This window comes from Sceloporus occidentalis, unplaced genomic scaffold, assembly GCF_023333645.1.
Source record: "Sceloporus occidentalis isolate IW3139 unplaced genomic scaffold, rSceOcc1.0.p SCAF_12, whole genome shotgun sequence".
Taxonomy (NCBI): Eukaryota; Metazoa; Chordata; class Lepidosauria; order Squamata; family Phrynosomatidae; genus Sceloporus; species Sceloporus occidentalis.
Window position 1 is genome coordinate 23,599,255 of NW_028316992.1, and position 26,641 is coordinate 23,625,895.

General features: G+C 41.9%; 1 protein-coding gene across 2 annotated transcripts in view; it reads left to right on the forward strand.

Annotated features, from left to right (window-relative positions):
- Positions 1-447: 447 nt before the first annotated feature.
- The window catches only part of LOC149305385 (collagen alpha-2(VI) chain-like), a 61,163-nt gene continuing 34,969 nt past the window's right edge, over positions 448-26,641 (forward strand). For both annotated transcript variants that reach the window (XM_089478095.1, XM_089478096.1), the window contains exons 1-13: positions 448-638; positions 4,995-5,126; positions 8,215-8,816; positions 11,401-11,421; positions 12,396-12,461; positions 15,034-15,087; positions 16,637-16,681; positions 20,852-20,878; positions 21,278-21,304; positions 21,393-21,437; positions 22,148-22,201; positions 22,388-22,450; positions 25,238-25,300. In XM_089478095.1, the coding sequence (XP_089334221.1) occupies positions 5,024-5,126; positions 8,215-8,816; positions 11,401-11,421; positions 12,396-12,461; positions 15,034-15,087; positions 16,637-16,681; positions 20,852-20,878; positions 21,278-21,304; positions 21,393-21,437; positions 22,148-22,201; positions 22,388-22,450; positions 25,238-25,300 (1,170 nt within the window). In that variant the 5' untranslated portion in view covers positions 448-638; positions 4,995-5,023. The remainder of the gene's footprint in view (positions 639-4,994; positions 5,127-8,214; positions 8,817-11,400; positions 11,422-12,395; positions 12,462-15,033; positions 15,088-16,636; positions 16,682-20,851; positions 20,879-21,277; positions 21,305-21,392; positions 21,438-22,147; positions 22,202-22,387; positions 22,451-25,237; positions 25,301-26,641) is intronic.

The window sequence follows — 26,641 nt, forward strand, 5'->3', positions numbered from 1 at the left end:
CCGAAATAAGAAGCTTCCTTATTTTTATGAAAAGTTTTACCTAGTCAGTTCAGGGAGGGGAGGGGAGGAAATGAAAAGCAGTAGCAGGCAAGCTCAGGCTAAATGTAAGCAGTGGAGCTCTGCTTGTCATGCAGTGCCTTTCCTTCTTGATTCCGAAGAGGTCCCTCTTTCCAGCTTGGCTCCAAAAACCGAGTCCCACTGCAGCCAAGATTACAACAGTTTCCCTCTTGCTTAGCCCCATTCTTGGAGGGGGGAGAGAGAGAGTCTGGCAGAAGGCAGGCAGGAGCACCCCTCCCTGGCTGGAGGCCGGATTGGTGGACCCACAGCGCCACCCTGCGTCCAGTTGAAGGAGTGTCTCCCGGGGAAAATTCGCACCGAGCTGGGAAGGAGGAGAATTATAAAGTAGGCAGTGACTTTTTTTTTCCTGCCAGAGAAGCTGCAGAGGTTTTCAGCTGGAGAAGCCTCTGCCACGCCCGATGGGATCCTTCCCTCCACTCCAAAATTAAGTAAAGGAAAGTGGTCCTCAATGTGGCAGGGCCCCTTTTGAAATCAAAGGAAGAACCAGAGATTGCTTCCTTTACCATTGATCTCCCCACTCCAAAAAAAAAAGAAGTGTTGATGATCTCCTTGTTGGACAGGTAAGCGAGCTGTCACTTTCTCTTCCAGATCTTTTCTTGCCTTGACCTCATTCCTTTGAATTAAATGTGCTGTGCTTTTTGACGCATGTATCAGGTACCCAGAGACAGGCGTGATGTTTCTGATGAGAAGTTGACATTTGGGTGGTGTTCTTGCCGTGTCTGAGTTGGGGGAGTCAAATGCTTTTTTATTTAGACAGCAAGGCCATAAATGCTGCTCCTGGGACTGGGCTGGGAGGTTTATACTGTATTGCTACCTATTTTCCTGGCAGGACAAGTGATCGCTGATCCATTCTCAACAGCTTTTGATCCCACCCCATGGTTTACCTTTCCTGTAGGATGAGTACCTACATATCACTTTTGGCTAAGCACCTACAGCCCATTTACTAGCATTCATTTCGCAAAAGTCTCTGGGTGTAACTACTCCTAGATGGATCTGGATTCTGTGTGGTCAGAAAACGTCCACTGCTCTTAGAAAGCAGATGCTTTTCCCTCTCGGATATTGCCACTTTAACATCACTTCTTTTCCCCCAGTTGGTTTATGGCACTGCCTTGGTTATTATGCTTCACTGAAAGATATCTAGAGTATTTGAATAGCATATTATAATTTCCAGGAGTGGATGGAGCAGACTGTGTGTTTTCAGAACTTATGTGCCACAGCAGTTCTCTAACTGGTGATCATTTGTTCTCCAGTAAATGTATTCCGGGGTTGGCCATATAGCAAAGTACAAAATCATCCCAAATCCACCAAACAATGATATCTTTACTGGGCCAACCAAAAGGCACATTGTACATATTGAAAGCTTTTGAGGCTTGCAACATATATAATATGCATTTTGATTGGCCCAATAAATTTTGAAGCCAATCGAGCTTTGAAAGCTTACACCTGTATAATATGTATTTTGGTTGGCCCAATAAAGGTATCACTGTTTTATGGAGTTTTGGTGATATTATACTTTCTTCTCCAGTGTTATATCATGGAAAGAAGTAAGACAGGAGACAAGTAGCAAGTTCTTTTCTTGCATGTGCCATGTCTGATTTTGTTCCACTTTGTTTCTAAAGAAGACTACTGACACCTCTCTTTAAGCCAGCTGTTTGAGCTCTGTTGTGTACCCGATTAGGATGTGTATACAAAGATATATGAACAGCTCTCTGAAACTGGGAAGGGAGTCAAGCAGTTTATGTAGAATTGGTATCTTGGAATTTATCTTTCACGTACTTGTGAGGAGTGTAACATAATCACGAAACCCCTTCCAAACACATACCTTGAGGTGGGTTTGGTGATTATTCTAAAAAGATGTTCATTTTTTTTTCTTGCCTTGATTTGGTTTTTGTGATCAGAAAACTCCCACAGTGACAGGAATGCACATATTATTAGCTCAAGCTAATAATACAGATTATAAAAACACAGGCAGAATTGCATCAGAACATTTAATAAAAACAGCATGAAATATTCTCTTGGGCAGCATTCAAACAAACAGGAACTGGGGGAAATGTAGTGGGAAGCTGGAAAGAGAGTTTAAATCTGAATGTGCAGCATTAGAGAGAGCATCTGAGGCCTCATCAAGAAAAAGCCTCAGGTCTTGGCATGAAAACTTGGATGAAGGAACTCCAATTTAAGCATCCATTACAATTCATTATTTTATATTTGCTGAATGTTTCTGCTGTGGAGAAATGCCTGTATTCTACAAGAATATTAGGTTTGCCTGTCAAGGGTCTCTTTGGTCACAAATATTGTTGGAGGCCTTCATTTCTTGGAAGTCTTGCTGTTAGTAGTCCTGAGATAGTGTAATAGCTCAGATAGAAATCGCTTCCAGGGTACACAAACAATGCAGTTTGGGGGACACTGGCCTGAAAAGGGTGCAGGGGTTTAAGGGACCATACCAAAGGAAAATGTGGAGGCCTGCAAATACTGGGAAACCTGAAAAACCTTGGGCCAGGCAGAGGTTGACTAAATCTAAATGGCAGCATGAAGTGACAAACCTAAATGGCAGCATGAAGTGACAAACAAGGGACAGGGTATAGCAACATCTTCCCATGTATAGAGGCATCACATTGCCTGTAAATTCCCAGGAGACAGGCCATAGCTTAGTGCTGTTCCTGTAAAAGCCCCAAGTGGGCTTTTGGTCAGTTCCAACAGAAGGGCTTGTGAAGAGCAGGGTCAGAGAGCCAAACCCAAAGTGTGCTTACTGAAAAAAAAAGGGGGGGGGGAAATACTTTTTCTGGACTGTAGCTCCCAGAATCAACCCAGCCACACAGTTAGTGACCATGCTGGCTATGGGATTTTGAGAACAATAGTCCAAAAAGCTCTGGTTCCTGGTAGGCATGGATGATCACCAGCTGGCTTGATGAAAATTTGGACTGCTACTGAGATCCTTTTCCTGTGAAGACCACAGTTGGCAGAAAGGCAAAAAGAAGCACATAGGCCTTGAGGAGCTGCCAGCCTCAAGATCCCAATGCTGGTCCTTCCTTCTCCAACCCAATGGCCACCAGAGGGGCTTCTGGGGAAATGGCCTGCTCAGAAGGGAGGGCAGAAGTGAAAAAGCAGATTCCAACTGAACATGTGAGCAGAGAGCAAAAGGACAAGAAAAAAAGCAGATGGGGAAATGGTAATGAGGAAAAGGCCAACCCTGAAGGAGAAGAGACACAATCAAACTGGGATCATATTTTTTGTCCCAGTTCCTTTTCCTTGTATCTCATGTTTTTAGGCTGGAAGCATGAGGGCAGGAACATATTTTGCAAGATGCTCTTGGCTGCAGAGTTTTGATTGAGGAAAAATGCTCTAAATAGTAATAATAAATGGTCTGCAGGGCTTAAAACACATTCCTTATCCAGCAAGTTTAATGGTTTGTAAGCACACTCCTCTTTGCTGAATTCCACCAAAGTAGATTTCCATCTGGAAAGTGCCTTTGTAAAAGACCTTTTCCATCACTTCAGTCAATCCTATTTGTATCCATCTCCAGTTTTTAAACAATCTTTATAGGCGTGTTTGCAACAAGAAGGGCATGGTAGGGGTGGATCAAATGTTTGAATTAGATTTGGATACTCTCCACTCCAAGCTCCCTGACAGGTGAAACCCTATCTAAAATGGTCCAGCCATCAAAACAGGATTGCAAAGTCATATTCTCTGATGTTTGTGAAAATAAAATGAGGGAAACACTTTTATGTACTTTGCATTTGAAAATCCTATACAGTAGCAGTGTTATATAGCTTTCAGTATTGCCACAATCATGAGGGACATCTCTGCCCAGTATTGTGCCACCCAAAGAGGACCAAACATGACTAGAACCCTGGATTCTTTCCCTGACTGTTCATCACTGCCTTATTCTGGAAAATTTAACTTTCCTGATCATAGCCCAACTAGTCATGGATGCGGTTACATCTTCTTTTAAAAAAAAAAGATGGTGCTGTCATCCCTGACATGAAGCAGTTCCTTTGGTTCTCTTTTCATAGGTATTTTCCAGCCAGGCTAGCAGAGATCCCTGAAAGGAAGGAAGGGTGTCAGAGATCATATGTGCAAAGAATCCACTGTGCCTTGCAGTTAAAATGGAATAGGCACTATTTGGTGGCACAATATAGCATTTATGCTTGGGATGTATTACTTTTTGAACTGACCCCACCCATGTTCGATAGAATTACCCAGACAGTAGTGAATCTGCCAACTTTGGGGCATTCTTTCCATTAGCTGCCAATGTGCATATTTAGGTTTAGCTACAGTGTGTGATAATGGGGAGGAAAGCACAAGTGTAAGGAAGTTCACTACTATCTGGCTCATCTTCTCAAAAACACAACTTTCATATTGTTTCCCTCACCATTACCTGGACAGTTCCATCCAGCATGGCCAACATATTCAGCAACCTAGCTGGTTGCTAAAAATATACTGACCCCCACACCCAAGAATGACTCTGGTGGATTCCTGAAATAAGCACAGCCAAGGACAACTTGTTTAAAGGAAGTCCTTCCTGAAAAAAAGTCTCCTACTAGGCTTGAGTTAACATGTGTTCTTTTTGTGATTATTGTCAAGTGTCAAATAAACTCCAACTTTTGACAACTCTGTTGTAGGGTGTTGTTAGCAAGATTTGTTCAGAGGGTTTTACCTTTGCCTTCCTTTGAGGCTGAGAGAGTGTGGGTTGCCCAAGGTCATCCACAGCTGAGCAGAAAATCAAACCTTGGTCGCCCAGAGTCTGAAACAAATGGTCACACCACTGCACCACACTGTTTCTCATCTTATCTGGGCTAAATTTTACTTACCTGACATTAAAGATACACCTCCAGTCTATTCAGAAGAAAATGTGAGAATAAAGTATGTATTAAAATATTGCACTGCCTGTGATACTTATGTTGACTCTCTCTTGACAGGACTGAAAGTCTGTAGCCCATTCGCTAAGATGTTCTCAGAAGCCTTTTTAGCTCTTCTGCTCTACACAACTCTAATTCCACTGCATGCTCAAAATGATGATGATGTGATTGTTGGAGCATCTTCCTGTGCAGGTAAAAACACCACTACAAAGCTTGCCTACTTCAGTGTCCTTCCTTTCACTCTTTTTTGCCATCACACTTAGTAGAAATTCTGTGTCTCTTACAATTGCACAGCTGCAATAATCCCCATATTAGCCAATGAGCTTTTTTCTACTTTTTAGGAAGTCAGCTTTAACATATTTCTCAGAAGATGGATGAAATAACATCATCTGTTGCTTTTATTTCTAGATATCAGATTTGGATATCAAGGTTTCAAGAAATATATTAGCTGCTTTTGCATAGATGGATTTAGCCGTGTTGTGCTAGGTATTTGCTCTGTATTTGCATATTTGGGTAGTTTAGGGTAGATGATATCCATGAGTTTCTTTTATTCCATAGTCTTCATGGTATCTTTACCTTCAGTCTGTACCAGGTATACCACATTGCAGGAGGATGGATTAAATCAAGGATGCCACAGCCCTAACTTTGCAGAACATGAACAGAGCTGTTGATGACCAGTAACCCTAGGGGTCTCTCATTCATATGGTTGCCACAGGCCAATGCTGACTTGATTACACATATCAGCAACATTTAGATGACTATTGGCATGAATTTTCAGACATTTACCTCCCAAAAAAGCAGAGGAACAATGCAACACACTGTGTGTCAATGGTAATGGTAGAGAGCAGCTGGATCAGTGCCATGCAAGTGAATGGCACTGACCACCTGCCAGAATCAGTGTAGTTCAGACTGACCACTGGTTCTACTGTCTGCATATATTGCCTGCCAGTAAGGTCACTGAGCTCTCTTCCACCTAGTGTTGCCAATCATTTACTTAATTTGAACCTCACTTACCATTTTGTTTATTCATTCAGTTTAGAGAGATTCTTTTTTGGAGCTCATGGGAGATGAAGGAAGGTAGCATAATCACCCCCCCCCCCCCCAAGAGCTGTTACTGTATGGAGAAGAGCAAACAAACCAGGAGACCTCTGTGGTCTTTACGGAAGCATCTAGCTAAGCAGTGTGGGAATGAGGGCGCTGGGCCCAATGAACCATTACTCATTTTCAACAAAACTTTTCTTGTGCCCCTTTCAATGGGACCTCTGGGTAGCAACCTTGCTGAAGCACTCAAGTGGGTCTGGGTCTGACAGGTGCAGAGATGGGAGGCTACTCTGGAATACTGTGCATGCTGGCCCAAGTTCCACCCTGGAAGAAACAGGGAATGTATGCAAGACAGTCCAGATTCCTATACATACAGGCATTGTATGAATATTTATCTGATATTTGATTAGATAGTAGATGTTGATGTTTTGATTGTTGCCTTTTTTTTTTTAACTAATTCTATTTTATATTACTAGCTACTGTTTATATGTATTTTGTAGATTGTAAGCCATGGGCAGGTTTTATATTTTTATTGATTGATTATCTGTATGTACAGCATTGTGTACATTTACAGTGCTATAGAAATAAACTATAATAATAATAATAATAATAATAATAATAATAATAATAAATATAGATAAATAAGGAGGGGAGGGCATTTGCACAACCATCCTTTGTTGCATGGTCACTGAAACCTACGCTGTCATGAGCTGCTGTTCAACATATGCAGACAGTCAGGTGAGGACTGGCACTGATCCATAAGTAGTCAGGGGTGGGGAACACACATGGTATACAGTTGTTACCTGTGAGATCAGGGGTTATAAAGGAGACTGCTGCCACTATAAAGACAGTGCCTTGTAGCTTAGATTTTAGTTTTAACTGCATAAGAAAGTTTAACTGAGTGTTGTTGCAGAATGAGCAGTTAAGCCACTAGGCCTGTGTGGTCTAACAATTCTTCCAGCCTCCCTGCTCTCAAGGAGGTGGAACCATCTCTTTTGAGTTTGGCAGGGCATGAGAGATACAGGGCAGAAAGAGAAATTGTAGGCATCCATGTTTTTTTTTTACCTTTTAAATCTAATGTCTGCATTTTGTGGGGGTTTTATTTAATCATTCACTGAGTTGTTGGGATACTGAGTATAGCTGAGAATCTTTCCTGGTCACAGCTTATCTCTGGTGAGGCTAGATATCACAGATATAAGAAGACCCAAAGACAGCAGTATTTGGTTCCAGCCCATAACATTTCCTGGTGGGAATCAATAATATAACACAAATTAAAATAATTATTAGTATTTTATATAGTTTTAATGTTCGTTGTTCAAAGTACTTTACACAGTTTATGGCCTAAATCCTCTTTTAGTCCAACTATAGTAGACCTGCTGAATCCATTAGGTTTATATTTGTGTTGATTCACCATTCAGCAATTTATTTAATGGGTTTACTCCCTCTGTGTGCATATGTGTCTTCAAGTCACCCAATGACATATGGTGACCCTGTGAATTTCATAGGGTTTCTTAGGCAAGGGATACTCAGAGGTGGTTTTGTCTCTTTCTTCCTCTGAAATATTGCTCAACACTTGGGATTCATTGCCATTTTCACATCTAAGTACTAACCAGAGCCAGCCTTGCTTAGCTTCCAAGATCAGATAGGATTTGATGTCTTTAGGGCATTTAGGCCCTGTTTACTCTAGTTGGGACTATTCAACAGGATATCAGGCTATAACAGCAATTATCACCAGTATTATTCCCTCTATATTCTAAATATGGACTTTATTGTACCATAAGTCACTTCGGCAGCCATTTTTTCCAATTCCAAAGCTTCCTATTTGGAAAAAATGGCCACCGAAGCGACTTACGGGGGCCAAATTCAACACTGGAGGGAAGAGGAAGTCATTTTAAGGAAAATGTCAATGCAGTAAAATCAGCATAACTTCCGAATTTGAGCCCAATTCGGAAGAGGTAAGTCGAGCACCAGAGGTGGTGCGATAAAGTGTGTGTGTGTGTGTGTGAGAGAGAGAGAGAGAGAGAACGCTAAAGGGTTCGTGCCTTCAAGTGCACATCTGCAGTTTCCTGATTCTTAAGCCTATCCATTAGCTACTATGCTAATGAAATGAGAAGGTGTACAGACCCTCAAACACCCAGGACCCTGAATGATAACATCTGGCAAGTCCAAGTAACATCCTGCTGAGTGGGTGGCACCCAGGTCTCCTCAGCACATTCTTTCTTGCTTTCTCTCTGTCCAGATAAACCTGACTGTCCCATCAGAGTGTACTTTGTGATTGACACATCTGAAAGCATCGCCCTGCAGACTGTGCCCATCCAGAGCCTTGTGGACCACATCAAACGCTTTATCCCTGAATTCATCACTAGGTTGGAAAATGAGATGTATCAGAACCAGGTGTCCATCACTTGGCAATTTGCAGGACTTCATTTTTCAGATGTTGTCATTTTCTACAGCGATTTCACTAACAGCAAAGAAATATACCTTGATAAGTTGAAGAACATTCAGTATATCGGGCGGGGCACTTTCACGGACTGTGCTCTCTCCAACATGACTTCACAGATACTTGCCAATACAGCCCCAGGGGTGACTAACTATGCAGTTGTGATCACTGATGGCCATGTCACAGGGAGCCCCTGTGGGGGAATGAAGCTGCAAGCTGAACGCGCACGAGATGCAGGGATCAAGCTCTTTGCTGTGGCCCCCAGCCAGAACATCTATGAACAGGGGCTCCGAGAAATTGCCAACTCTCCTCATGAACTTTATCGTAACAACTACGCTACCACAAAAAAAGATACCATCGAAGTAGATACTGACACCATTGATAGGATCATCCAAGTTATGGTAAGAATTTTAATATTTTACAATAGCCTATAGTACTCTTCATCCATTTAGGGAAAAGATGTTGCTCCACTCTTGGCCACTTATGGCCATCAACTGCTGGAGGAAAAGGCAGCTCCCCACCCACCCCATCAATCTGTATAGAACTAGTGAAGAATAGTAGGATGAGTAACTGAAGAATAGCTCCAAACAGACGGGTGAAAAAATCCTGCATTCAGGTGGCTTGATGTACGCCCCCAAGCCACTCGGAAGCCACCCCAACCCAGAAAAGTCGCTCTGACAAAGAGCAGTAAAAAACCACTCCTTTTCCAAAACCGCTTTAAAACATTGATGATGGGCCAGTTTGAGGCCACATGCATGTGCTTGCCAGGGCGAGCAGCTCCAGAGCAGTCCCAACCCACCTTTTTTGAGCAGACTGTTTTGCCCCTTAGTTCCACAGACCAAGAATTCATTTCAGACATTTTGGCCTACATCTTCTCTCTATCCTACCCAGCTTGGCCAATGGCAAGGGTTTATGTGAGCTGTAGTTCAAAATGTCTGGGGATCCATCCCTGCCACAGATGTTTAAGTACTGTATATGCTCATGTATAAGTCTAGAAATTTTTGTCAAAAATTAACCCCAATGTATCCATGGGTCACTGTAAATAGTGTATTTTAACTCTTCTTCTCTGAGTAGAGCAAAAGGTATGAGCTTACTTCACCCTGGGAGCACTCAAAAGATGCACCAACCCCCTAAACTCTTTTCACCATGATCCTACTTCTGGTATTTTAGAATGCTTGGGTGGGCAAATGACAGTGGTGGCACCTCTTTGGTGCTTCCCCTCAATAGAGTGCCAAGAGGAATTGGGTTAAGAAGGATCTGAATAAGACATTTCTATATGAAGACAGTAACTTGTTCCTTTTGTTGCATGCCCCTAAGTTTTATCCTCAACTTATCAAAATTCATAATTTTACATTATACCAGATATGAGATACTTGCATTTTAGATATAATTTACATGTATTTTTATATTGTTATATTGTTATATGTATTGTTATATTGTTATGCTGTGCAATGACCTTTGGTCAAAGGCAATAAAATTTGAATTTGAATTTGAATTTGAATTTAATGAAGTCTTATTTAGATAGTGTTATTCAGTGTGGGAGCAGAGGGTCAGCCAAACATAGAGCAAAAGTTGCCACTGGATTTCAAAAGGTCACACTATTCCACTAGTCCTGAGACTATTGTCAATTATTTATGACAGTTACCCTTTATATAGACACATTATAATAACCCCTAATTGATCTCATAGCTAGGTGACAATGCCAAGGGAAAAGCCACGATAAAGCTCCTCTCACTGGAAAAAGAAATGTTGTATTATTGAAATGTTGGACAGAAACTAAAAGGTTGCATCTCCACAGTGTAGTAACCTTCCTTTGAGCTTCCAAATCATAGTCCTCTAAGGCAAATCTTATTCCTTGACAAGAGATTTTTCTGATGTAACTATTCCTTGGAAATTGTAAAAGAAAAAAGAAAGAAAGAAAGAAATCAGCTGTCCCCAACTGCAAAAGGCTTGATTCCAAAGCTGCAGCAGCAAGCATGGTGTGTTAAGTAGGTTGGGTTTGTTCCTTTTTTCTTTTCTTTTCCCCTCATTTTTCATTATATGAAAGAAAGGACAGAGAAAGAGCTAGAATGGCCATTTCTCAAATACCTCTTGGTTATTTAGCGGAGTGTCTGGCTCCCATGATCATCCAGTGGCCACACCAGTCTTTCCATGTGGAACAGAGAAAGATTAGAAATTACTAGAATTTCCCAAAGAAACTCAAGTTTCAAAGCTAAGGACGGGTTGATATAACTTTGCAACTTTGCATGAGTCATCCAAGTGATTTCAGTGGAGTATCTGAATCATTTTCAGTGGGCATAGTGGGCATACAAGCTCACTTGACCTACTTTCCAAAGTTTTTTCTCGTGCATGATGTGTCAGTTAGAGTACTGACTTTATGTAAAAAAATTGGCTTTACTTTCCTATGTCAGCAAAGGTAACTGGTAACTTTCCGAAGAAGGGTAGCCTGCAGAACTGGGTAATCCATATTCTAAAAACTCAAGCTCAGCAAATGTACATCAACTAGAGCAACACATAAGCTTGCCTTACCTAAGAGGAGCATTAGTAATGGCCACCCAGTCTCTTGACCAGAGATATTTCCAAAACTGGTCTGAAATGTCAGGGTTTGAATGTGGGGAACTCCTTTTACAGACAAAACATGCTCTCCACAACTGAGCTCTGACCTTTTCCTCTTGTTTTGTGGCTTCTACAATCCATTTAGATTTTCCTGCTTGCACCATCCATTCTCAGTAAAATACCCCCTCTCCTTTGATCAAAGCATAACCATTTGTATGCAGCCATAAAGCCTGGGTGGCAAAACCTTTACCAAGTGGAGAGCTGTGATATTCAAGGTACCTGCTCAGGTTCTGTGTCAGAATCCATGACTACATAAACTCACTCAGGGAATAGGCCATGTCTGACATGTGTATGGGAGAATGAGCAGTAACAGTTTACTTCTTCTTACAATTAACTGAATTAATTCACTATGTTTTCTTTCCTACACAGAAACATGAAGCCTATGGAGAGGTAAGTACCTTCACAAGTTGTTTCCGAACAGAAACACTCAAACACTGCTGTCAAAAGCTGCACACATCTGCATCTTCACAGAAGAGGATAAAGAGCCATAGGTTCAAGAAAATGCTACCTATATACAATTACATAAGAGAAAATTAAATTTAACTCAGTGAAAAATTATTTCTTACAAAATGTATACATTTTATACAAATACACACTGCAAATTTGTCTAAATCCATATCATCCGACTGAGTGGCTTTGCTGATCAATTAGCTATGGACCACTTCACCAGTTCGTACAAAGACAAATTCTGTAGTATGCCATTTAATCCTGTACAAAAGATACACAGTTTACATACCTAGCAAGAGACTTGCAAGTGCATAGTAGCAGTCCTAATCATCCCCTCCAAGGCAGGGCTGTAGAAAGTGCAGCCTCTGGATTATGTTCATCTGCTATCCATTTTTTCACTCCCCAAGCCACCAAGTTTTTGAGAAAAACTGAGAATGCATTTTTAGGCAAAAAAAAAAAGGGGGGGGGAACCTCACAAGCCACCCAAATTGCACAAAACCCCTCATAAGTCACCCAAATTGCACAAGAACTGCTCCCAAATGCAGCATTTTGGTTAATTTTACACTCACAACCCCAGAACCACTACCACCAGGGCTGAAATCAGCTAAACTGAAACCAGAAGTCACACTATCACTCTTCAGGATCAGCATGAACTTAGTGGTATGTAGTGGGAGGGCACAGTGATGAAAATTGCTCCTCATCCCCTTAGCATCCCCTGCTCTAGGAGATGTGTTACAGCAGAAGCAGATGCCTAACAACATGTTGTAAACGAATGGGAAATGATTACATTTGAAGGCTTGACACTTGAAAGCTAGTTTGCCCAAGAGTGTGCAGATTTCTTTTGTGACAGCATAGGCAGAAAATCATCAAGTTTAAACTGTGAAAGTTTAAACTACTTTTCATTTGATTTGTTGCAGTGCTACAAAATGAGCTGCCTAGAAATTGAAGGTCCACCTGGCCCAAAAGGTTTTCGGGGACAAAAGGTAAGCTACATGGAATTAGTCAGTATTTATTTATGTATTAAAATTATTTATTAGCTGCATTTCAGTCTGAAAAAGCTCCCAAAGCTGTTGCCAAAGCATCTGTAACCATAGTGTAAAAGATAAATTTATTATTATTATTATTATTATTATTATTATTTATTTGTATCCCACCACTCCCTTTTGAGGAGCGAGGCAAGTAACAGTAAAATCAAATACAATGCAAAAGCAATAACAAAAACATTCCCTTATTCCCCCATCCCCCCTACCACCCCTCCTACAAATATAAAATTATAACAATAAAAACCATATAAATAAAAACATGATTAATTAAAACAAATTAAGGCGCAAGAGGCAATACAGAGGGGGATGATTAAGGAAGCCGATAATTCTACCCTGATCAGAGGTCAGTCTAGGAAGGCCCACCGGAAGAGGACCACTTTAATCGTCTTTTTGAAGGCATCAAGAAATGTTATCTGGCCGGTCTCGTCTTGCAGATCATTCCAAATTTTTGGAGCAGCAATTGAAAAGGTCCTCTGGGAAGTCACCACCAACCTGGATTTTCTTGACTGTAGTAGGTTCTTCCCAGAGGACCTGAGTGAATAATATGATTAATAGAGAGGAGAAACCATCCTGGGACATCATCTCTCTCCCAAGGAACTCCATGGGGAAGAAAAATACAGTATCTTTAGTGGCTGTAAATTATCCATAGAGAGTCTTCAAGATAAGAGGGTTCAAGGGAGAGTTGTCCTTTGCTTGCCAAGAACATGTCCATAGCTTAGATAATATTTCATGAACTGGAAAAGAAATTATATAATGGTTGAGATCTTACGTCAAAGAGGCATAGCACAAGGTTTTGCCAACACAGTCTCATGACTTCCCCATGCTCCAGCAATTGTCAGACCATCGGGATGGGCTGCTATTTAGCACTGGAGAGAGGAGGAAATTGAAAGGCAATTCAGATGGTGAAGAAGCCTCTGGTCTTAGGATGAAGGAGAGAAGAAATGAGAATATATGCACAGATAGAATATATGCTCCTTTTCCCTCCCCTGGAAGTCCAAAGCCACCACACCTTCATAGTCTAAATTGCCTCCCTCTCCTCCCTTCCATAAGCAGTAGCATTGACCCCTCCTGGGTCTTGACAGGTGCTATAGAAGTTTGATGAGGCTCAGAGAATAGCTCCCTTTGCTTCATCAATAGAAACATACTGACTCATAAGTCACAAGTACACACTCAAATGTTAGAAACAAAATGCCCACTGATGTGTGTCAAGATTCACTATATAAAGGAAAGTGCAGCAACTAGAATAATAGAATCATAGATTTGGAAGAGACCACAAGGGCCATCCAGTCCAACCCCTACCATGCAGAAACTCTCAATTAAAGCATACCCAACATTGGGGAGCATTTTGTTTCTAACATTTGAATACGTACTTGTGACTTATGAGTCTGTATGTCTCTATTGATGAGGCACAGGGAGCTAGTCTATTGTGTGCTTAGTAGATAAGAAGAGGAATCCTTCCACTATAATTGTGCTCTGTCTTGGGATTAAATGTTTCTTTCCCGTATATCTAACTGAATGTAAAGTGCTAGATTGACCTTTTTTCAGTCACATTGAACTTGCCATGTGCTTTGCAGAGCGTGGTGATTGACGAGAGCAAAGGCAATTTGGCAAGAGCAATATATAAGATTACTTACTAAGGCTATAATCCTGTAGTTTCCTGAGACTCACCCCATTGAACATCTGAGTATGCATAGATAAGGTTGCACTTTAACTTTTCAAATGTGTACTTTATAATTTTTTCCATTTATAAAATCCTCAGTGATATAATACTATGGTAAAACATAACACTTATGGTAAAATGTATGGTAAAACATAGAATCTGAACATAAAGAATGAAAAGCCCTTTTGCATTTTATGAGAGGGAATAGAAATGCTGTCGCAGTACAAATAGCAATAGCAAGTGCATTTCTTGCAAGAAATTTCTTACAAGAAATAACTTGCAACAAGATTACAAGATGCAGATGTTTCTAGAAGCTCCAGAACCAAACTACCTCAGAAGCCTCTTGGCTCAGTGATTTTAAAAAATGTTGTGCATATAGAATCTTGAAGTCCACATTTGTAGAGAACACAACTTTTACTTGCAGATTGTGTATGTGTCATTGTTACTCAGGTACCTGTACATGTTCTGCTGTTGCATGGGGTTTCTCCCAGTCTCCTAGATAGTGACAGAGCCCTTAATATAACTTGTTTATTTTGTCGTGCTGTATGAAATCTGGTGTGGTTGAACCGGCAAAGATAACCTCGCACCCTCTAAATATGTTGAGCTGAAATTTCCATCATCCCCAGCTACCATAGTCATTGTTAGGGATGATGAGTGTTATAGTTCAACACACTCTGGAGAATGCTAAGCTACGTAAAACTACTCTGAAAGACTTCATTTCACATCTCAGTGAAGCATCACCCAGCCCAGATATTTTGGTCTCTGTAAACTGCTGAAATGGCCAGCTTCTTACAAGGGGTAAAACATAAGAAATGCTGCTCTGACTCTGATTTATTTCTTTGATTTGTTTAGGGTGCGAAGGGTAACATGGGAGCTCCGGGAGTTCCTGGTCTTAAAGGACGACAGGTGAGCAAATGGAAATCATTAAGACCTAAATAAATCTACTGACACCATACTCATTTCTCTCTTTTGAATTGTAACAAGGAATAGGCCTTGGGGCAGGGGTGGGGGCATCTGAAAATTATATTGAAATGTACTAACCTGTAAGATGCCTAGGGTGTGTCCACACTGCATAAATAAAACTGCCATATTCCTGTCCTGAAAATTTCACCAAACTACAAATCTCAGGATTCCACAGATTGGAGTCGTGACAGTTAAAGTAATGTCAAGCTGCTTTATTTATGCAGCGTCAAACAACTGCCAGTCTCTTTAACACTCATTTGTCCCGTCACTGGTCACTTCATCCAGCTGCACTTTGTTTCTCTGCAATGGCTTTACTATGAAACATTATTAATACATTGGGGCCAAACTAAGGCCCAAAACAGACAGGCAGACGGGGGTGACTTCTGGCCACTCTGGGGGGGGGGGGGGCATGGTGTTTACACAACACATGCCCTGGACCACCTGGAAGCCTAAAGGTGGCCAAAAAACAGCTTTCAGAGAAGCGGAAAAAATCTGCTCCTTGGTGTGGTCCAGCTAGGACTGTGGCAGGAGGTGCCCTTGTGGCATGTATTTCAAGCAGAAAAAACGTCTGGGAATAAGATACTGCCGCTCCCATTGATGGTTTGCTGATGTGATGTTGTTGACCTTTTGGTCAGTTTTTAATTTGTATGTTTTCGTTGTTTTTTGCTCGTTTTTAATTCTGTATTGGATTTAATACTTTTTTTAAGGAGGGGAGGGCACCAGGGATTTTATATGTGCTGTATTTTTAACTTTGTTAGCCGCCCCGATTGTTCTCAGAGGGGCGGGATACAAATAAATTTTATTATTATTATTATTATTATTATTAAGCATCTTTCAACTTTTTAAAAATCTGTATCTTACCAATTCAGTTCACTGTTGCTAGTATAACAGAAATACCAGTCCATGGTGTATATGTTTTGCAATGATGAGCGACCTGATTGTAAAGTACCGCATATGGAGCCCTGGTGGCGCAGTGGTTAAATGCCTGTACTGCAGCCATTCACTCGAAACCACAAAGGTTGCGAGTTCAAGACCAGCAAAAGGGCCCAAGCTTGACTCAGGCTTGCATCCTTCCGAGGTCGCTAAAATGAGTACCCAGACTGTTGGGGGCAAATTAGCTTACTTGCTAATTAGCTTACTTGCTGTTCACTGCTATGATCTTTGGAATAGCGGTATATAAATAAAACATATTATTATTATATGCAGGCTTAAATCCTATAAGGTAACCCAAAATAGAGTAGGCCCATTAAATAAATTACCGGTTTATTATTGAATGATGAGTCGACATAGTGTTAAGTCCTGTTAATTCATTGAGCCCACTCTACTTGAGACTAGCAACAGAATTCAGGACTCAGTCCTAAACATCAACTTAGAGGTACTTTCCACTGAGTTCAAAGGGACTTACCTCTGAGTATGTGTGTGTGTAGGATGGCATTCTTGATAAACTATTTAAATTATTACAGTTAATAATAGTTTTTGGTTTTTTTCATAGGGTGACCCAGGAATTGAAGGTCCGATTGGATATCCTGGTCCCAAGGTAAGTAATTTTGTGCCTCATGTTTAAGCTTTTATCCTTGTATATATGTCTAAGAAAGATGATACCATTTTAAAATGACCATTTAAGCAGCTCTTTAGTAACCAGCATCTTCCACAGTGATGGAGAGTATGTGTATGCAGATTTTGATTAAGGTGTAAAAACATCAGTGACTAAAGAAACAAGCTAACTCTGTTTGAGTCAGGAATGCTCTCTAAACGTGCTACACTAACACTGAAATAGGATTAGTGGATAGTATTAGAATTAGTGCCTCACACTAATTCTAATAGATAAGAGGCAAGGAGACTGAAAACTGTTTAATCCTACCACTAGTGCTGTCTCCAAGACATCTTTAACTCTTTAACTGCTAACCGTTGATGCATTTCCAACAAGCAACAGAGCAGGTCATAGCATTGTACCCAGAAGCATTCAGGACAGAGGAAGAATAATGAGCTGTCTCAGAAAACTTTACAGGGACTTGTGATAGGCAAGTAAATGACTATAAGGCTGATGGAAGATCCATTCCTTGATGCATAAGAGTATTTGAAATACTAACTGTTAGACTTTGACATTTCTTCTAGACTGGAGTGTAGGGAACAATCTCGGACAGGAGGTGGGATAAAGGGAAGTGCTGTTTTCCCCTGGAACACAACAACCACATGGAGAGCATGTTACAAATTCCACACAAAGTAGGATTAACACCAAAAACACTGGATGACAGGAAAACAACAGTTCCAAATGATGTGAGAGTCATACGTGCCCCAAACTGACAGGCAAAATGATGCGGTTTCTGGCTGCATTTTAGGCATAGCGTTTAGATGACGCACATCCTGAACACAGCTGGAAGCAACACCAAGGCCCTGTCTTCATGGAAGAACCGGGCCAAAAAGAAGCAGACAAGATCCCTCCTTCTGCTGGCCCAGTTCAAGTCCACAGTGGCAGCCTGGATTGGGGCTGGGGCCATGTGGTTGCCACAGGCCTGGCACAATTGGCGTCAGAGCAGCCACACTCTGCATTTTTGGCCCATCTTACTTGCTTACTAGCTTACTTGCAAATTAGCTTACTTGCTGTTCACTGCTATGATCTTTGGAATAGCGGTATATAAATTAAAAAAAAAACCAAAAAAATCTGTTTTGGGCCATAGATAAATTTTCTCTAAGAAGGCCAGCGTCTGTTAAGGTGATCAAGAAATGAGTGTTGCAAATCACACTCATGGGTGTCCTGGCAGCTCTATGTCATTGAATTTCTTCTGCTTATTGGACACAGGATAGCAATTCCACCTGTGAACATCCAGAATCCCAATAGGTTTCTATACCTATTTTTTGTTGGAATGGAAGGGAAAGTAGACATGCCCTGGGCCCATCTGAAATGTGATGTACAGTTCGCCCACACCATCTTCCCATCTGCAGATATGAGCTTCTGCGGTGGCAAGCACTGGATTCTTAAATGGGTGTGTGTGGGTGCACGCCATTGAAAACAATGGATTTGAGCATCCATGTTTTTTCCTGTCTGTGGGGGGGAGGGGGGCAGAATAGCTCTCCCACAGATAGCAAGGGACTACTGTAATTGGGGCCCGGGCCACCTATGTGTTTCTTAATTCACCTATAGTTTTTCTTAATTCTGAAAAAGAACAGAAACAGAAAAGGGGGAGAAATGGGACAGATGTCTTGCCCAGAAGAAATCTCTCCTGTCCACAAGAGCTTTCTAACATATTATTAAACATGTTCTTAATTTTAATTCATCTGTAGCAGATTTGTCCCAGGTGCTCACACTCTTCTTACTTCTCTGAGGAAAATTTTGTAATGCTCAATAATTATTTATATATACACACACAAACACCCACATACACACATATACATACATACAGTTATCACTCTTGGAGGCATAGCTTTTTTTGCAATACACATTCAGCTACATGAACTGAAATATGACTTTAATCAGCTTACTCACACAGACAGACAAACCTATAGACAAATCCTTATACTGGGGAGCTCAGTTTACCCAGGCTGATGGCAGCCAGTGCTTTGGCAGTGATTTAGTGAGCGATAATCACCACCTTCATCCTGCGTCCCAGCTCCAGCCCGGGAGACTTAAACCAGATTAAAAAGGGGAGAGATAGGATCCACTCTTGCAGGGAGGAACCAAGTGGTTGTGGTCTGACAGTGAGCAAGCTGCTTATAAGCAATGAACCAGAATCCTTCAGATCCCTGGTTTGGCCTTGCATTAACCAAATCCATTTTTAATAATAATAATAATAATAATAATAATAATAGGTTTTATTTATATACCGCCCAATCACTGGGAATCCGAGCGGTTTACAATAGAGGGGATAACAGACAGTTCCCTGCCCACAGGCTTACAATCTAAAAGACACGACACAAAAGGAGAAGGGACTGGTGAGGGAGGGAGGGAATCAGGTCCAGCATTCTTCTCTCCCTCTGAGGCCTGGACCGAGGCAGATGGACCGGAGGGAGGGCTCTTCTTCTTCAGGCTAGCCCCTGATGGTACTGGGCCAGCCTTCTCTCTCCCTCAGGGGCCGAACGATGACAGTTAGGGAGGGAGGAGCCTCTTTCTTCAGGCTAGCCCCTGATGGAACTGGGCCAGCCTTCTCTCTCCCTCAGAGGCCGAACGATGACAGTTAGGGAGGGAGGAGCCTCTTTCTTCAGGCTAGCCCCTGATGGAACTGGGCCAGCCTTCTCTCTCCCTCAGAGGCCGAACGATGACAGTTAGGGAGGGAGGAGCCTCTTTCTTCAGGCTAGCCCCTGATGGAACTGGGCCAGCCTTCTCTCTCCCTCAGGGGCCGAACGATGACAGTTAGGAAGGGAGGAGCCTCTTTCTTCAGGCTAGCCCCTGATGGTACTGGGCCAGCCTTCTCTCTCCCTCAGAGGCCGAACGATGACAGTTAGGGAGGGAGGAGCCTCTTTCTTCAGGCTAGCCCCTGATGGAACTGGGCCAGCCTTCTCTCTCCCTCAGAGGCCGAAAGATGACAGTTAGGGAGGGAGGAGCCTCTTTCTTCAGGCTAGCCCCTGATGGAACTGGGCCAGCCTTCTCTCTCCCTCAGAGGCCGAAAGATGACAGTTAGGGAGGGAGGAGCCTCTTTCTTCAGGCTAGCCCCTGATGGAACTGGGCCAGCCTTCTCTCTCCCTCAGAGGCCGAAAGATGACAGTTAGGGAGGGAGGAGCCTCTTTCTTCAGGCTAGCCCCTGATGGAACTGGGCCAGCCTTCTCTCTCCCTCAGAGGCCGAAAGATGACAGTTAGGGAGGGAGGAGCCTCTTTCTTCAGGCTAGCCCCTGATGGAACTGGGCCAGCCTTCTCTCTCCCTCAGAGGCCGAAAGATGACAGTTAGGGAGGGAGGAGCCTCTTTCTTCAGGCTAGCCCCTGATGGAACTGGGCCAGCCTTCTCTCTCCCTCAGAGGCCGAAAGATGACAGTTAGGGAGGGAGGAGCCTCTTTCTTCAGGCTAGCCCCTGATGGAACTGGGCCAGCCTTCTCTCTCCCTCAGAGGCCGAAAGATGACAGTTAGGGAGGGAGGAGCCTCTTTCTTCAGGCTAGCCCCTGATGGAACTGGGCCAGCCTTCTCTCTCCCTCAGAGGCCGAAAGATGACAGTTACATTTTTGTATGTAAAGGAATGAGACAAAGCCGCACCTAACTTTTTTGACGGTTAGCCCATATAGGTACGAAAATGAAGTTAATCTGTTTTCTTCAAACATCATAAATATTTAATATGAATGTAACTATCTGTGTGTGCGTGTGTGTATTTGTGTGGAACTATGTTCTGCCTAGTAGCTAGCAACCATTGACCTAGAACTTTATGGAAATGCAGACTTGAGCTGATAATTTTTTTATATATAGAGAGCAGCCCAACCAGAAAAACTGAATTTCACAATTTCAGGTATAAATTTTAACGTGCATGAGGCATGTGAAATGCATTTTGTTTTTCACAATCAGCATACATATTTGATATATTTGAAATGTATCTCTTATAAAGCTAGAAAATGCTTTTAAATCGTTTAGTTAAAATTGACCTTTTACATGAAAGTGAATTAAATCAATTATTTAAATAACCATAAATTAAATGAGCCCATTGTAGAATATAATAGCAAAATAAAGGAGGAAGTCAAAACCAGTGGCATATATCTTAACATATACTAACATACTTTGTTCCTTCCATAGGGTATCCGTGGACTAAAAGGAGAAAAGGTAAGGTGTTTTAACTACTACATCAGATGATTTCATAGGAAACAGTAAATTTGCATACATTTAAAAGAGAGAATAATGATATGTGCAATGTGCAGTGATCATTTTAGAACAGGAATAATTCTGAAGGGTGAGCAATTCAAGGCATAAGTCCAATTAATGTCCCTTCCAACATAACCTGAAAGGTCAGTGCTTAGCAAATTGCATGTACATGCATGTCCATTGTAAAATAATGGGTGTCAGAATAGGAAGAACACTACATTAAATCTTTGTTTGAGTAATGGAGAATTCCACAATTTATATCCCAAATAATTTCTTAGCCATCTACCATGCTACTGCAACCTTTTGTTTTAGTAAACAGGAATTACTCATTATTGCTCTCTTTCCACTTGTCTTTTACAGGGAGAGTTTGGAGGAGATGGACGAAAGGTAGGCCCAACCTTTGAATGCTGCCAATGATTCTAGCTCTGGATTTACAGTGAAAACTATTTCTAATGCTCTGGCTCTTTTGTTTTAGGGGTCTGGTGGCTTTGCTGGAAGGAATGGCACTGATGGACAAAAGGTAAAGCTACTCAGTACAATGGGCATTTTGATTATACTGTTTCAAAGGAAGTAAATTCCAAAAGTTGAAGGCCAGATAGGTAATGCAATTCATTCTTCATCATAAGAGTAGGTATCTTTTCAATTGCTTTCTCCCTGTCTTGAAGTGTTATAATATCCATATTGTCATTTCATCATATTCAGGGTGCACACAGATGGAAAGCCAGTGTAATGTAGTGGTTTGAGTGTTGGCCTAGGACTCTGAGGAACCAGGGTTGAAATCCCCACTCAGTCATGGAAACCCTTCGGGTGATCTTAGGGAAGTCACTGTCTCACAATGTGAGAGGAAGGCAGTTGCAAACCTCTTCTGAATAAATCTTGACAAGAAATGCCAGGATAGGATTAAGTCAAAAAGAAGTTGTAGACACATAAGGGCAAGTGATAAGAAGGCAGCATTATGTCCTTTGCTCCTCAGACAAGAGGTGTCTGTAGAAGTGGCACCTGATTGTTTCATAACCCAACTTCTACAACTTCCAACAGTTTTGGTAGCCTTTCTCCTACCTTCCTTTTTAGCTTAGTATTATGCTGTGCTTCCATCAGCGTGAGAAGCTGTCCTGGAATAATAAAAGTCGGCCATTCATTAAAATCAGATAAATACTTAGATGAAGGTTGGATCATATGTGAGGAGAAAATGTTCACCATCTCCTCTGTTTTTATTTGTGATCTTTTCAGGGCAAACTGGGACGTATTGGACCTCCTGGCTGCAAAGGAGACCCAGGCGACAGGGTAAGAAAATGCTCATGTTCTACCAGAGGTGGACATCAGGGAGGGAAGGCACAGTTTTCTCTTTACTTAAATGTTGTATGGTCTGTAAATTCTTTTATCTGGTTCTTTTGCTTGTGCTTTATTTTCTGAAAAACATTCCTCACAAATCAGGTTTGCAAACAGTTCTTTCCTTTAATTTCTTTTTAGGGTTCTGATGGTTATGCTGGTGGTGCTGGAGATCAAGGACTACCTGGAGATGAAGGGATAAAGGTGTGTAGAATGCCTTGATGTAACCAAAGATGAGAACACCAACTTGTCAGGGAGAGAAAGCTAAAGCCATTGAGAGAGAGACATGGTGTTCATTTGGCTCATGATATCATGACACATGAATGACATGTGAGTGTGTCCAATAAACAGCCGCTACCATAATGTCATTATTTAAAAAATCTGTCCTGGAAATATTGGGAGTAGTTCTGATAACCCTATGATATAAGAATGTCATAGCAGTACTAGAAAAGGGCAACTAAAAATGACTAGGATTTTGGAGCATGTACCATATGAGAAAGACACTAAATCCTGTATCCAATTAGGCTATTGAGTTAACACAAAGATGTGCTGTATTAGTGACTGTGCATGTTCAAGGATAGCACAAAGATGGTATCCAGTATAGTTCTGGTTGCAAGCAGTTGCACAAGTACAATGGCTCCTCCTCTTACGCGGGGATCCGTTCCAGATCCCCCTGTGTAAGGGGAAATCCACGTATGCTAGTGCTCCCTTAAAAACAATGGGGCCTCGTGCTCACAGCTCAGGGCAGCGCGGGAGCCCATGGCTTGAATTGGCCATTACTTGAATTGGTGCACTGCTTCGGCATAAGCTGGAAGCCACATATAATGCGCCCATGTATGGCGGGGCTGCACTTTAGTTGCACAACACTTTAAACAGCCACTTGTGCAAACTCTTGCACAAGTACTTTGCACAACGTCTTTCTCAAAAGTGTAATCCAGTGCAACTACACTAGAGGGGAAGTTCAGTTTTCTAGTCTTAAAATGGATTTAGGCCAATGTGTCTGGGACTTTTTAGTGTAGAAAAATGATAACAGGCACATGACAAGGAGGACAAGTGGATCATAAGCTATTAGGCATGATAGCTACATGAGGCCTCACACCTGTAAATACTATGGACCCTTGGTATCCACTGGAGTTTGGTTCCACAACCCCACCCCCATGGATACCAAACTCCATGAATATTCAAATCCTATTGTATACAATGGTGTAGTAAAATGGTGCCCCTTGTATAAAATGGCAAAATCAAGCTTTGCTTTTTGGGAAAAAATAATTTGGGATATTTTCAAGCTGTGGATGGTGGAATCTATGGATAAAGAGGGCCATACAGAGGGGATACAGAGGGCCAGCTGTCCTAATGAAGGGGGCTAAAAATGAGGTGGGGGCTTCCCAGAGCAGTGGAAGTAAGATACTGGCCTAGGAGGATGACTGTCCCATCTCACCTGATCCAGGGTCACAGTTCTTCTTGATTCCAAAATCCTATCATTTTTACAAGCCATTAAAAAGCATATTTCCATTTCTCTGCAAAATGTCAGTGCAAAGCCATTGTTGTATTTTTGTGTGCACATCTTTTAGCCCCTTGAAATTCATGGCCTAATTTTATAGAATCATAGAATCATAGAGTTGGAAGAGACTGCACGGGCCATCCAGTCCAACCCCCTGCCATGCAGGAAATCCAATCAAAGCATCCTCAATAGAGGGACATCTAGCCTCTGCTTAAAGACCTCCAAGGAAGGAGACTCCACTACACTCCGAGGGAGTGTGTTCCACTGTCGAACAGCCCTTACTGTCAGGAAGTTCTTCCTAATGTTGAGGTGGAATCTCTTTTCCTGTAGCTTGCATCCATTGTTTTGGGTCCTGTTCTCTGGAGCAGCAGAAAACAAGCTTGCTCCCTCCTCAATATGACATCCTTTCAAATATTTAAACAGGGCTATCATATCACCTCTTAACCTTCTCTTCTCCAGGCTCATAGGGCAAGGTTTCCAGACCTTTCAACATTTTAGTCACCCTCCTCTGGTCATGCTCCAGTTTCTCAATGTCCTTTCTGAATTGTGGTGCCCAGAACTGGACACAATATTCCAGGTGGGGCCTGACCAGAGCAGAATACAGTGGCACTATTACTATATTTTTATTGATGCAGCCTAAAATTGCATTGGCCTTTTTAGCTGCCGCATTGCAGTGTTGACTCATGTTCAACTTGTGGTCTACTTGGACTCCCAGATCCCTTTCACATGTAGTCTTATTCAGCCAGGTGTCCCCCATCCTATATCTGTGCATTTCATTTTTCTGCCCTAAGTGCAGTACCTTACATTTCTCTGTGTTGAATTTCATTTTGTTAGCTTTGGCCCATCTTTCTAGTCTATTCAGATCATTTTGAATGTTGATCCTGTCCTCTGGAGTATTAGCTATTCCTCCTAATTTGGTGTCATCTACAAATTTGATAAGTATGCTCCCAATTCTGTCATCCAGGTCATTGATAAAGATGTTGAATAGCACTGGGCCCAGGACAGAGCCCTGTGGGATCCCACTGGTCACTTCCCTCCAGGATGAAAAAGAGCCATTGCTGACCATCCTTTGGGTTCGGCCGGTCAACCAATTACAAATCCATGTAACAGTTACTTTGTCTAGCCCACATTTTACAAGCTTGTTTGCAAGAATGTCATGGGAAACCTTGTCAAAGGCCTTACTGAAATCAAGATATACTATATCCACAGCATTCCCTTCATTTGGAACAGTACACTTGCTTTTGGCAATTTTGATTGTGAGTCGAAAATACCACTTACTGAAGAAAGGTAGCAATATAGATAGGAGACACCATTCCCATATCTCAATGTCACCTCTGCAGAAATGACATTTCCACTTTACTGGTACAGTATATGAAGGTGTCATCTTGGCTCCGTTCGGCAGGCCCTGGTATACAAAGCCACTTAAGTAGCCTGCCTGTATGTGCAACTGTAATGACTTTTGGAACCACTGTTCATTACTTCTATTTCAGGGTGATTCTGGCCGGCCTGGCCGCAATGGACAACCTGGACCACCTGGAGAAAAAGGAAACAGGGTATGTTTTAATCCCCCACCTATTGGATTGGGACAAGATTTGAAATTGCTGGATCTCTTGGAAGTTCAAGCTCATGCCCAATGGTTGCATGGCTGTTAGCATAGTTATGAAGTCATAGTAAGAGAAAACTGGCAGGAAGGTATGTTAAGCTGTAGATACAATAGTCTGGCTATGTTCTTTTTATAGCCACTGTAATTAACTAGGAAAGTATGACTATTGGACACACTGGACTAGAGGATTCTATTGTTAGTCATCTTTAATCCTTCTCTTTGGGGTTTTCCAGGGAAGCGATCTTGTTGATTCTAATTCAGTGACACTAACCCAATAACTCAATATGAAAGAAAATTCATTAAAGCACAAAAGTATCAGAAAATTAGCACATAACCCTCTGTTTTTACAAAACCTAAGAATTTTTATCAGGCCTATCTAACTGGGAATGAAGATTCCTTCTAAAACAGGGAGGATGCTCTTAAAAAGTCAATCCACTTGGATGCTTTTGATTAAATCTAAAATCTTTTTCCAAATGCATGTTTGCTAACAATCAAAACCTCGTGAAGTTGAAGGCTTTCGTAGCCAGCATCCATAGTATTTTGTGGGTTTTTCTGGCTATGAGAATGGGATATATATACTGTTTGTTGAGAGAAAGTGATTTACATGTTAATCTGTATATTGTTCTGTTGTTGAGGCCTTGCCATTCAGCAACAGAACAATACACAGATTAACATGTAAATGATTTCCTCTCAACCAACAGTATATATACCGCACTCTCTTCCATGCCAGCATTCTCTGAAGATGCCAGCCACAGCTGCTGGCAAAACATCAGAAATATACTCTTCTAGAACACAGCCTCCTAGCCCGAAAAACCCACCAAAAAACTATCCAAAACCCCCATGGCTAGTAAGTGGTGTGGGCACTTCATCCTGCACAAAGCCATTTTAATGGAGCTGTGGGAGAGGGCACTCAATGACCCCTTTCCTGCAATACATCTACCAGCAGACAAAGACCATATTCAGACAGGCCTTTTTGGACAGTTAAGATGATGATGATCTACTGATGATGGTGATTTTCAAATTATTTAGCCACATGGATTTTGAGAGAGAAAGAGTATTGTAGTTATTGGAAGAAAGAGACAGTGGTGATGACTGAGCTGCCTTGAATCCTTGAGATGAAAAGATGATACAGAAACTTAATTTTTAAAATCAGCATCTATTTATATATAGCAGGGGTAGGCAACCTTTTTGAGTCGGGGGCCGGGTTGCTGTCCCTGAGACAACTGGGGGGCCGAAAGGGGGGGGAGCTTCCACCCTCCAGGGGCGGGGCCGTGTGCCGGGGGTGGAGCTT